General features: G+C 37.7%; 1 protein-coding gene across 1 annotated transcript in view; it reads right to left on the reverse strand.

The window, feature by feature from the left end:
• LOC135473647 (cGMP-dependent 3',5'-cyclic phosphodiesterase-like) overlaps positions 1–14,623 on the reverse strand; it is a 90,313-nt gene that overhangs the window by 32,484 nt on the left and 43,206 nt on the right. Inside the window, exon 7 of the mRNA XM_064753511.1 lies at positions 513–603. Coding sequence (XP_064609581.1) covers positions 513–603 — 91 coding nt within the window. The remainder of the gene's footprint in view (positions 1–512; positions 604–14,623) is intronic.

Below are 14,623 nucleotides of genomic sequence, written 5' to 3' on the forward strand. Positions count from 1 at the left end.
AGATTTGCCCAAGTCTGCACGAATGTCCATTGCACAGTATAGTAGTCAGCACTTGACATCGACTTTTACAAAACCTCCAGTGTTATCTGCAGGTCCTAGCATGACTGGACAAACATGCAGGCCTGCATGTGTTTTTGACATAGGCAGGCCTACATACAGTATGTCCGACCAAAATATATAGGCCTATATACTTGGTATCAGTGGACTGGGGAATATCATCAAAATATGTAGGTGTAAAAAAGTGGAACCATTGTTGTTGTTGTTTCTTCGGATTTGTTATCTATTGTAGAATCTCACTAATAGCTGCTTTACCGATCGCCGGTTTACACAACCATGTTTAAACGTATGTGGCAGACTGATACAGGGATTCGTTTGGTTTCTTTAAATCGTTTAAATCGACTGGGCAATTGAAGGGTGTAGTTTGGACTCAGTTTTTTGGAGAAAAAAAAATAAACGAATGCAAATGGTTTATGGGGACGGTCCCTAACAGTGTTCATGAAATGCTGACTTACCACAGAGCTGTAGGATGGAGTCTGTCCTTGACTTGAGAAGATTACTGGAGGGAACACAACTTTGCCTCATCCGTCTGTGACAAGACGACAACTACAAAACACACACAGAAACAACTTATTAGAAAACAAATCTATGGAAATAATTCATTCATCTATTTAAAAATTGTTTAACGCCATATTCAAGAGTGCTTCTCTTGCACAACGGCAGTCAGTTTCTTGGGTGGAGGAAACATGAGTAACCAGGCTCATCCACCAACCTTTGGCAAGCCACTGACAAACCTTAATTCCCTTGAATCACACAATTACGCACGCCATATTGGTGTAAACAAGTGGTCTTTGACAAACGCTAAAGTACTGTAATTCTTCAAAATTTTCGCATGTTTGTAACATGTTTATTCAAATATATTCCAAAGGCATTATTGAGTGTAGACTGATAAAATAATACTTTTTGTGAAAGCGGCCAATCCTATCAATGCAGTTTTGTCTCCAAAATCTAATTATAAATGTGCATAAAGTGCACTAAAAGTTGCTCTTTCAAATGCCAAAAGGTTGAGAAATTAAGGTATATCACATGAATGTTACTGACCAGTTACTGTCACCAAGATCCCAACAAAACAGTGAAAACCAGGGAAATACACCTACAGTAACATGTATGGATACAATATGCCACATAACCTGGCTGTATGCAGACATATGGCAGTTTTACACCACTGTGAGTGTTTCTTCTACACAGTATATCAGATCAAAAAGTGATTATAGGTGAATGCATGTAACCTAAGTAAGAGCAAAGAACAAAATCCCCAGTAATCCCATCGATTGTGGTAAAATATCACGCTAGTAATCAGAGCATGGTGTGCACAATGCATACAAATCAATATGTCATAAAGAATAACAAAAAACTGCTGCCATAGATGAAACTGTTTGAACAGCCACGATGACATACTTTTTCCGCAAAACAAAAGTCTGAAGAGCCAATATTTCGGCATAAATTCTGTGATAAAGTAAACAGTCTGTCAAACCGCCAATCATGGTTTAACTGCATGAGGCAATGCTGACAGATACCACATACTGAATCAAAATGGATGGCAAAAATCCCTAGAGGGCCTACTAAATAGGGTGCAAAATACTTGAACAAATAAATGAATGAATGAATGAATTGAAGGTTTGGCATGTTTCAGCCATATCAGAGGCGATTACTGAGATGAGAAACAAGGACAACTGTGTGTGCAACGAATTAGGTATGTTCGTTTGATCTCGCACAACCTACGAACATCTTGACGTCACACATGATACCTGTCAAGTATCAGATGTTCACTAACAGATCTGCACTCAGGAATTGTCTGCAGAATTAACTGCCAGCATAGCAATCAAAACCATTCATTAATATAATTAGCTGTGGTAGCATACGTTTCTTTAGCCTAGGTGAATGTCTTCTGCCTTCCTCGCCATCATCAATTTCATGATTTACCTATGCCAATTATCTGTGATTGTTTTTTTATGAGTATAAAAAAACACATAATCATGATGCATGTTTAGCTAAGCAATATAAGATTTGTCAGTTCTCGCCATGATATGACTGCAATATTGTAGAAGCAGCCTCCAGAATTTTTAGCAAAAAAATACTCATATTGCAGGCTGCAAGCTCAATAATTATCTGTATGATACATAAATATTTCAGTTTTAATTAAAGGGTTAAAGAATAAATCCCTGAACAAAAACTGTGTTTTTTCCATCTTATTCACCAAACCAAACAACAAAAGGGAAAGATGTAGAGAATCAGGTAACATAACATGGTACCAGGTGGTAGCTACCTGAGTAACCATATTTTTGCATCTGCTGTATTGTGGCAATTAAGACTCATGGCTACACAGAGTTGTGCTACCTTTGTAATATTGACATGAAATGAGGCACTGCTCTGCGCAGTTTACGGGACATTTGTGGGACAGTACAGAACTGTTCAGATCAATTCAGATTTGAGAGGTCACAGCTTTGCCGTAAAAAGCTACGTTATGTAACTTTGGAATTAACAAGTACAGACTGAAATATCAATTCAATAATGCTCAATGTCAAATTATCACAGTAAACACTGTTATTTAGTCTCATCTTGGGCTTTTCTTATCCTAGAACTTGGGCCACAAAATTGTCTGTATTTTGATCCTGACCATAAATACAAAGAGTATATAAACTTCATGTATATGTACACATGACAATATTGTTGCACTTGTAGACGAGCATATCAGATCTTATCCTACATTTGTGTGAAAAAACAGGATGATACTATCAAAATCACAGAATCCTACTGCAGGGTATTACAGAAATATATATAACAAGATCTTAAGTATATGTATAATTAAGTTTATTCATATAATAGATAGGCAGATGTGATCTATGATAGATAAAAATAAATGTGAAGGTATAGTTAGTTTTTACCTACTAATGCAAAAACAGGCTTATTATTACAATATGTGTAACTTACTTAGCAAACAAAAAAGGGATTAAAATTTTTATGGAGCAGAATTTTAATTGGGCAATTCACCAAACTATTTGCTAAGGCTGACTAACCTACCATATTTCACACATTTATCATAAATTTAATTCTACATGTACATATCAAACAGAGACAGCTTTAAAGCTACCCTTCAGCGCCACCACTTGTTTTCAGGAATGTCAACCAGGTACTTCATTCACGCAGTAATTTCTCACTGTGCTTGACTAATCTTTAATCTATTTATATAGGCTGTGATCAATAGCCTTGGATGATCTGTAATGGTTTGTCGCCCCTATAGGATGGCTCGGCCAATCTACTTACGCTTTGGATTACAACTGCTCGTCGGCCTGTCAGGGAATTATGTGTTCTATCAAGACTAATTGTTCTTAGGGAAAGAATCATTGATTGCTTCATTGATTTAACCAGTCAGTTCTAATAACACTGTTCACTACCATGTTATTTTTTTACACTTTTGATTGTATCCTGGCAGAATGTGCTGAAACATGATGGATAAAAAAATTGACGGAATTCATATCCTAGGTGGTTGAGAGAAGTACAGGAATTCTTGTCAAAAGCATTTAGCAGGATGTTGACACGTTTGATCACTTCAGATTCACTAGATTCATGGTATATCACCAGAGATACTTCTCCTATCATTCAGAATCAAGCCAGCTAGAGAGTGCTTCACGAAGGTAAATTTACAAATTTAAAGTAAAACTAAGAACTTCTCTTCTGAGTCAAAAGCCAGGTACAATGTGTACAACTGTTTGTTTATTTGATTGGAATTTTATGCCGTACTCAAGAATATTTCACTTATATGACGATGACCAGCATTATGGTGGGAGGATACCAGGAACGGCCTGCAGATGAAATTGTGTACAACATAATCATGTGGCTAGAATGTGGGAGTGATCAGTCAAATAAACTTGTCATCACATGAGAAATTGTAAAGTACTTCATAAAAACCCAAGCACTTATAAATAACCATGGTGAATGTACACAGCTTGGTCCTGCAGCCCTGGATCAAAACTGTTTTCAAAGGGAAAGTTTTCACATTTCCAGCACCAATTTGACATACTAAAATCTTCTCCATTTATTATTACAGAGACGCATGTAAGATAAAGTACCTAGAGACTAAGTGAACAATCTGTTCTACTGAAAGATTTCAATCCTTGGTTAAAAACCTGTGGAGAATGAAGGGTTGATATGATCAGGGGAACTCATCAATGTAGCCTACAAGTAACCAATAAAGTCAACTCCATTCTGATTGTGACTACCACCAATTTGCCATTGTCTAGCAGTCAAGAACATCTGAATTAGGGATCACAACCTGGAATACGTTCAGACGCCTACAGAGCTCTTACAATCACACGAGACAGGCATTCTAAATTCATGAAATTCTACACAGCAATGGCAAAAAACAAACCCCAGACAAGTCATGGAATTCCAAGCCCAATTTTGTTATACATTTAGTGTATCATAAATACAGACACTATACAAAGGTTATGCAAATTTCTGAAAGCTTGTCTGCTCTGAGATCAGACTGACGACACAAGGGCACCTGGAACTAATTCACTGATTGGCATCGAATACAAGAACCTTCATACAGGACATTGTTACAAAACACACTGTATGGCTGAGTAAAGCTAGGGCTTCAATATTTATTACCAAAATTTAATATAAGAGATGAAATTGCTACAATGTTGAATGATAATATTACAAATGTATGTACATTCAATGTATGTATTTACAAGGCAGTTTACTTTTCATGTACATATTATTTGACACATCAAATATCACCAGATGACTGAAAATAAAAGAAGCTGCATTTCACACAAGTAAGTCACATTGATTTAATTGATGCCATTTTCGAATTCTACAAATCATATTTGAATAGTCAAATTCGTCAATATCACAACTTTCATCATGTGAATGCATCTTTAAGAACATCATAGATATTCAACCGAGCCTAAGATACATGAGTGAGCTGCCTATACTAGAGTTCTGTTCAAGACCAAGACATTATAACCTAGCTGTGGGCATTAGGTGGAAGACTCCGGGTAACAGCTATGGAAACATGGAACTTATTTTGGTAGTGTCAATATCTCAATACTAAGGTTTCTAGGAGGCACTATTATTGAATTTAAGTGGGATTATGAGGTGTTTAGCTGAGCTGAGTGCTGGAGGATCTACTCTCTAACAGATCCCATTGCCAAGGCACGGACAGGAGGCAATGGAGTCACAGAGATAGGGGACATTTAATAGTGGCTTGCTTATACAACATTAAGGAGCTGATCGCAGTCTGATTGCAGTGCAGATCAGCAAGTCCATCCTGGTTAACTATAGGTGAAACATCTTTGGGGAAACAGCTGGGCGAGGTTTAATTAAAAACAAATGAAGTGAGCACCTTTTGGCTAACCCACTCCCCCAGTCTTCTGCTGAGTCAACAGACAGCGCTCTGGCGTTCTGAGGAGCAGGATGATAGTCGTCCCCAGAGTCAGACACAAGACTTCGCTTTCTTGACGTCAATAGTGTGCACGCAGAACAAAATCAATACCCCTAACTGGATCAGATATTCCATGGGGTTTTAATATGGGCAATGCTTTCCTTACAGAAGGACTCTTTGCTCAGCTATTCACAAGATCGGGTCCCATTAGGTACACATTGTGACGCATTGTTTTTCCCCTCACTGCATTTATATGTACATGCCATAATAAATGACAATGTTTCGCTTGCACCATGGCAGCTATGTAGTCAAGGACACCCTGTAGGCATATTGCCACTGGAGCTACTGAACCATTTTACATGTTCACAAGCTATAGACACGAACAGTGGGTTCTGTGTACACATGGCCACAAAACCAACACAAACACGTTATCCGGCTTTAAAATTGCGTGCACAATTGTGAAGCTGCTGTTAACGGATGTAATTACAGACTGGGCAAGGCTTTCTGTGCATGTTGCAAGCACCGTCTCGTCTTCTAGCAGACAGTGAAACATTCTGGTCAAGGGAAAGAGGAATATGGTACCATGAATTATTCATTCATGTGAATATGGAACAATTTGAGGGGGGCAGCAATGGACAGCTGTCTACCCCAGGATGTAGTTATACATTTTATGATGCTATTACTACAGTTTGGCTTGACACATTGACAAAAACTCTTGAATTTCTGAATGTCCATCATTACTTTACAGGGTATGTGATCATGTAGACAGCAGTCAGAATGTCTCATTGCAAGCTTTACAGACCTACATTCTTCACCTAAGGGTTAAATGAAAACTGTACACTACACATCCATGTCAATTTGCACAACTAATTCCTCAATGTAACACAATTATCAATGCACAGTTTCATGTGCACACAAATTAGACCTATAGGGGTTTCAGTGAAAACTGGATCACAGGCAGTCACCAAATAGCCTTAAAGGCATCTCACAATAAATCATTACTTCACACAGGAAGTCAGAAAATCCCTGAAATCAGGATTTTTGAATCAAAATGTTTCCCTTCGGCTGGACAGACCATTACAATTATCACAATGAGATTTCTCTTTGTACCACTATGGACTGGAGGGAACATTCTACGTGCATTATTATCTCTGGGCAAATGGCCTCGCTTGTCAGAGTATATCTGGATCATTACCTTTATACAGGATGGAATCTGAATCCTGGCAAATAACAGATGCAATCTGAGAATTCTTGAGTGAATGGCACAACTGCTGAACAGCCCAAACTTCAAATTGCATGTATCCAATGCTGTAAACTGGGAAGCTAATTCCTGATATAAAAAGAGTGAACACAATCCTGTGTCATTGCAACTACCATTCAACTTCTCAAAGCTTTCACCGAAGTTTCAACCATTGCAGAAAACATTTACAATACATGTCAAAACTATCACAGGTTCCAGTTTCATATCAGCAACCTTTCTTGGCATCCAGTTAACAACCTTAATAAGAATCCTATCAGCAACCTTTACAAGCACACCTTATTAGCAGCCTTTCTGAACACCCTATCAGCAAATTTTACCAGCACAAAATAAGCAACCTTTAAGAGCACACCATCAGCAACCTTTCTGAACACCCTATCAGCAAATTTTTTTGAGCACACCATCAGCAAATTTTCTTGAGCACACCATCAGCAACCTTTAAAAGCACACCATCAGCAACCTTTATGAACATCCTATCAGCAAATTTTATGAGCACACCATCAGCATCCTTTAAAAGCACACCATCAGCAACCTTTATGAACATCCTACCAGCAAACCTTTATAAGCACCCTATCAGCAAACTTTGTAAGAACACCACAAGCAACTTTCATGAGTGTGTCATAAACAACCTTCAAGAACACTCAATCAAAAACTGTATGAGCCTACCATCAGCAGCCTTTATGAACACCCTGTCAATAACCTTTAAGAACACCTATCACCAAACTTCGTATCAACCCTTCTGAAAACCATATGATGTCACATTGGTAGAACCCGTAAGAACCTATGCAACTACAGAACCATATCATCCGTAAGTAGCCCATGACCCTCAGAAAAAATCATTGTGACTATCTAGAGATAGCTGTGTCCCCAAGAACTGGTTTTGATATCACAAGTTTTGATGAACTTACTGCTCAAGTAACAGCGGATGAACTGGGATCACAAGACCTAAAGCCAGGGATATATTAGGTGGATTTTTTTTCGCTTTTGTTCGCTGGCAAAATATGCTGACGTATTTTCGCAGCAATTTTACTTCTGCCGTGGATCATGGTAAATATGACGTAGTAATTCATGTGACACAAAAACAAAATGTCACAGATCAACACAATTCTATGTTGTATGATTGGTCAGCTTGAAATTCACAGGATTAGACACACTAAATAGACAGAATAAAATCACTGGCAAATTTCTTTGCTGGTATCTGACATATTTGATACTAACAAATTTCGATGCGGTCAAGATCCCCTGTGATATATGCCACTGCGGGCACTGACACAATAGAGAAATTTTTAGAAATTCACAAAATTCATTTAATTCCTCTGAGCTTGTGTCACTAATACTAATAGTGGAAATAAAATTATAGTAAAACATGTACATTTCTTTTGCTGAAATCAGAACTTTTGCCTTAAGTTTTTATGTTTTTAACATATTTAATTGGAGTATGCAGCTCTATGCAAGAGAAAAATAAAATGTCACGTTTTCTTTTTAATTTTTAAGTCCCTGGGCACGTAATGCACTGATTGGTGATTTAGCCACAGAACATAAAACCTGGTAATTCCTGTCAAAGGACAGGTTGATAAATTATGGTTTTACATCATAATGCACAGTACGTAATTAGCTGGATCAAGGTATGCTCAACAAGGTCACTAGAAGTTCTGGTAAACAATTTCACTAAAGAGCAAACTGCTGATCAATCATCTTTTACATGTGAAACTACATGCAACTTTATACTCCAGAGTGTAGAATGTCTGATTATGAACATGCTATTTGTTTTTGAATTCTTGTGGAAACACTGAACTCAAGTGTTGTTCCACTAGTTACATATTTACATGTATATAGTATTTTTGGGGTGGTATCCATGTAAACTACTGACTGTTAGGAAGGCCAACCTGCATGCTGCTTAGGTCGACCAAAACCCATGACTGGCCCCATATGCACCATCAACCACTTATTGTCACAAAAAGCCCATCAATTACATTTGAGAGTGGGAAATCTTGAAATTTGCTGTCAAAAGCCAGGTTCTGAAGCTTGTGTGCCGCCAGACAATGGCAGTTGCAAGGGTACAATATGCAAGAGGTTGCGTATGATAACAACAAGTGAGCAAAGTAATTCAACCTACTATGCTACAATATCATCTGGGCCGGTGGAACAATTAACACACACATTCTGTAGTAAAGTATATTTAATAGTCTTACCAGAATTCTATACAAAACAATCACATGAAAATATTGAAATACTGGTATTTTATCTTACAAAAAACATTTAAATTAAATTTTTTCCTTAAATCAGCTTGAAACTATAAAATCATGTACTTTTACATATACATACAACCAGTATCAAATGGTGAACACAATTTGACCAATGAGAGTGTTACTGATCCCATATACACATACATTGTACTTCTGTTTCTTGACACTCAGTATGAAAAAAAAATTGCATGTATAGAATGCGTCTTAAAAAAGCAGGAATGTTTAACAGTAATTTTTCTCCACATCCAGGAGCATCACAATACTGAGCAGGAATCTTATCTGGGAACTATCATGTCATATTACTACAGACTGTTTTGCAAACAAACCTGTGTGACCTTGTGATTGTAATCTCATTGTTGCCCCACATAGTAACTGTTATATCATGATCTTGTCCCTCCTGCTGAGTCATCAGCAGCAGGATGCACAGATATATGCATTAAAAGCTTTGCGTCTCACCATTTTAGCTCAGTGTTATATATATATATATATATATATATATATATATATATATTTTTTTTTTCAGCCCTCAAAATGTTATTCAGCAAAAAAAAAAAAAAAGTAAGCACTTGGCACTTGGATTGAATGAAAGCTTTCTCCAGCCCATTGAGGTTTAATTAAAAGTGTGCAGGTTTGTATCCTACTGGGAATACACGGAATCATGGTATTTAGCCCATGATTTTTGGCTGAGCCAGAAAGACGTGTTGCATTACAAACAAATACCAACTCCGCATGGATATGTATGGCTGTTGTGACAACCACACCCATAATAAACACTGACATTAAGTAAATTGGAATTGATTCCTCATGCAGCAAAGAAAAGGTCAGTAAGCTTAAAGTACGTATATCTATATTATCAACTTATCTGCTGAAGCATGAATTAACTTCCGGCTCATTCAACATGTTAAAGCAGTTTAAGGTTTTCTAACAACAAAACACACACACACACACAAAAAAACAAAAACAATGCTCTGGTAAGACTCTTGGGGACCAATTAATTATTTAATGTGAGCCACCAAAGAAATAGGCTCCAAGAGCATCAGAGCAGATTATGGGAAGATGTACAAAGGGATTTAAGAGAAATGCAGATATCACAGTATGTTGTTACCCAAGTCATGACAACGGGCAGTATTTTATGACTTGGAACATGCATATATATAAGTTGTGTATTATATCAAATGATAGCAAAAACTGATAACAAGAGGACTTGGGTTGAACAGTTGGTATGATTGGAATTAAGCTCATCCCTCACAGTGCATTAGTATACAATACATATGTAAGTGTATCCAGATAATCTCATACAGGTTCCTTTACACATGGCCTTCAGCATTACATGTGATCAAAGAATCGCTTTGCCCACCAATATGCAAGGCCCACATCACCTACACCCTGTTGTTTAGAGGATAATGTCAGTTGTCAGTCATCTAATGCCATATGGCTCATTAAAGTGGCCACAAGCCAGTTCTGAGCTTATGTTGCAGTACACTACAACTGGGATGAAAGTGTATAACTGCCCCTTCAAGGCCATGCTAATTTAAATTGCATCTGGGAGGGTGGGATTCTGAGGGAGGTGGAAGTTTACTTGCTATAAAAAGTGTGCTAAAGGTCTTAAAATGTCGAGGAAATTGATGTAGGTGGGTATCTGTCTTCCAATAAAAAATTGCTCAGGTTTGTGTAAACCAATACAGGAGAAAATGGCATCGTTCATGTCAATCTTAACATATACACATATGGAAGGTTTGTTGAAGTTATTACCTCCATTGGATGCTTCCAAATGTACATGTAGCCAGTTGAGGAGGAATTGGAGCCACGGAGTTGAGACATGAGTTATAGCCATGTAATGATAAGCTGTCTGGCAGTAGCCATGAACTCGCATCACCCAAGGCTATGGTGGCCAGTGTAAGAGCAGTCTGACGTTATGAAGCCAAACGGTCATTTGCGGTAAATCTGCCCTAGGCTCCACCGAACTACTTGATCTACAACTCACATAAACGTCTGTTTCCTGGAATGCTTCAAGTAAACTGAGCCAGTGTTAATGAAAATCGGATGTCCAAATACAATGTGACAAGGGTAGAAAGCCAGGAGCCTTGCATAGCAAAACTGCCTGCCATATCACCCATGGATCATGTTTTTCTGCCACCTGATGTACATGACATATGCTAGATTGGAAAGTTTCTAACATACACATGCTGAAACATGCTTTTTTATGATTAAAGAAGCACGTTTAAAGACATCATAATTATGTCTAAGAACCAGATTTTATACATACATGTAAGTACACACTTCACTGCACGTGCATGATAGCCAGTGCAAATGGAAAAAACATGTAAAACAAGATTAGAGGGTTCTCAAAAAATTTTAAAAAACTGTCCTTGGCCAAACAGGATGCAGATGAGAGGAAAGCATAGGTTAAATCTTCCTGTTACAAATGTATTTGATTTGATTGGTGTTTTATGCCATCCTCAAAAATATTTCACTTATACAACAAGGGCAAGCATTATGGTGGGAGGAAACTGGGTAGAACTTTGTTCTGTTACATGTACAAAGACAGAGAGACAAGCTTGCCAGAAACTTCGGAGTAACTGTATGTGGTATAACATTTGCAAAAAATTCGAAACAGAGTGATCAGATTCTGAATGACAGAAGACGACACGACATGTGACACGATATGTGTGACATACATGTATGCTGTCATCGTGGTGGATGTGATCTGCAGTGAACAGTGTATGTTTTAACCCCGTGAAGTGGTGTGAAGCAGGACCTCAAGCCATGGTTAAATCAAGATTGTAGTGTAACGTCTACACCGTAACAATTCATCAGTTTCTATTGTAATGTCGTACTGTCTTTAATGTGAAGTCATCATGTTGAGCTGGGAAACAAAAATTTGACGTCAGTAAAATGACATCCAGCCCCTGCTGCTGGTCACAGTGTCAAGTGCTTAACGCCACCAAGGCCACAACAGCAAAGGATAACAGTGGAAACAATGACAATTTCCTGTCCAAGAAGATTACTGAACCCATGTACTATGTGACCTAGCAACTGAAAGGCAAACATGTCAACCACTCGGCCACCACGCATACACAAGCCCTCTCTCAGAATATAGATACAAGTAAAACACACACTTAACTCCACAAGGCCATCAACCACTTGAAGGTGAAAACGATAAGCAATCACTGCAATCTAGACAATTCTTTGTTCATCAATCAGAGCAAAGGTATATGTGTAGGTCAAATGCTGGTTTGGGTGTCTTGGCAATTGGCAATCCAGTGACATTAGTGCGATCAACGCGGCAACATTGGGTTTGTAGTCCTGGTGAGACAGATGTCACTTGTCGCATGCAAACACAATGTACATGCAAATGGATGCAAACGTAACAAACCTGCTGTATTAAAACATACATACATGTACAGCTGCATGACCACTTTAAGGTATACAATTTACATGTGAATGTCAATGCACTACATAATGCCTGAACCAAAACACAAATAATAAGAAGCTGCATATGTAGCTCACTGCAGCTCAATAACTTACTTATCGCCACATTAGAAAGTTTTTATGGTCTATCAAATTCTTTCTGTTCAGGCTATGTGACCTCCTGGGCAAGAGCATATAAAGAGTTATATGTTGTACAGTGTAGCTTTGCTATCAGGCGCCTCGATATAGCGCAAAATCAGATATAACGCGCCCTAAATCTTGTCCCCCCAAAATCGGTGGTGTACTTTCATGGGAAAAAGATTACATTTTGATTGACAACAGCTAAAACAGCAAACGAACAAGGATTTTCACCAAGAAATATATGTAAATAGCACTAAATATCATTTACTTTATTGCCTACTGTTGGTGTGTGATCCAGGAGTACTTTCAGTATTTTAGGTTAAAGATTTTGAATATCACATCAGGATAAGCAAAAAGAAAAGGATTTTTCTGTGAATAATGGAAGAGGTTACATTTCCTGGCAAGCGAGTCTGATTCCAAATGCATGTTGCGTTGTTGTTGCAAAATTACTTCCGCATGAGCGTGGCTTCATCAGCAACACAGAACACATTTTGTTCACTGTGACACACATACCTCACGTGACACATGACAATTAAGGCATGTGACACACACACATGCGCATTCATCCATTACCATGTTCATATGTCTTAAAGCCATCTAAAAACCATGTTCTAGCACATCAACTCCAGTGGTGTACTGGTATAAGCACCGGCAAAGGACCTGACATGCTGTCCTATGGAAGTCTGAATCCAGAGTATTCCACAATAAGTTAAGTAAATCCTTCCAACAAAGTATGAATCGCGAATTATCCTGTGCAACAATTAAGAAATAATGTTCGCATCAGGGTAGTCTAATGGCGTTTTTGTCATAATTACGAAAACATTTTGCTGCTACCAAGGTAATAGAATAGAAATAATGTTCGCTTCAGGGTAGTCTAACAGTAGTTTTACATCAAATCAATGTGGAAGAGTTTATATTCTGGGTCGAAGGCGAACCCTGAAGCGAACATTATTTCTACTCTACTACCTTGGTAGCAGCAAAATGTTTTCGTAATTTTAACAAAAATGCCATTGCTGTACAGATTAAAACAAAAAAACTTTCCCTGACACGTTGTTTTCGTCCATCCGAACGTTCTAAAGATGCGTGACCTAATTCTGGAAGAAACCTTGATGTGTTTTACAGGGGGTGTAAAATGCGATGCTAAATGTTACGGACGCGCTTCACAACTAGGATAGAATAATATAAAAAATACATTTGTTTCTCGAAAACAATTCCGACTATAAAATATAGCACTATAAAACAACACATCTGCAGGGTGGCTTTCACATTTCAGCTAAGATGCTGTTATCAGGATAGGCTTCGGTGAGAAAGGCACGGTGTTAAATAGCGACCACACTGATAGTGAGCCGATCAAATGTTTTCCCAAACTCTGTCTGACAAGCTAATGGAGCTGGAAACCTCTGACATCAGCAAAACGACAACAAAAGTGGGGAGCTCAACTGTTTAAACGTAACTGAAGTCTGAATTACCTACCCAAAAAAAAATTATTGAAACACACAAAATTAGGTCAACAATAGTTTGATACTGAATTTTATTTGGTTTACTTGTGTAAATGCTTAGCGGTTGTGTTGTATTCTTTATCAAACTCATAAACACTGGTTAATGAATGTTGAAATAAAGGAACACTTCAGTTCACATTTTCAATTCAATATTAATTTCTCAACATATGTTGATATATAACAAAACAATAACAATATCATAGATATGTGTTTATGCTTATTATAAGTAAGCAAATAAATATATTATAATTTATATGTTGAAAGTATCGTGAACATAAATATGATTTGCATTTATTGTATTGTGAAATACAATGGATGGATCATAATTTAAATTTGTAATGATGCAATCTGTACAAAGTTATAGCACATTAAACCAGCCCCGTGCACGTTTCACTCAGTGTGCCGTACCAGTTACGTAAAATATACACGTCACACTCGTGCATAAAGGTCACATGATGTACCAAATTTGAAGATCTGGGTCAACGGCAATATTTTGGCGGCAGTCAGACAATATCGTTTGCGGAGAGAAAACATGAGTAAACGGACTGAACATTGTGGGGGAAAAAAAACCAATAGTTTAACTCGGATAAACATCAAACAAGGATTGGGAGTTGAAAAGAGC

Source organism: Liolophura sinensis, chromosome 8 (assembly GCF_032854445.1).
Source record: "Liolophura sinensis isolate JHLJ2023 chromosome 8, CUHK_Ljap_v2, whole genome shotgun sequence".
NCBI lineage: Eukaryota > Metazoa > Mollusca > Polyplacophora > Chitonida > Chitonidae > Liolophura > Liolophura sinensis.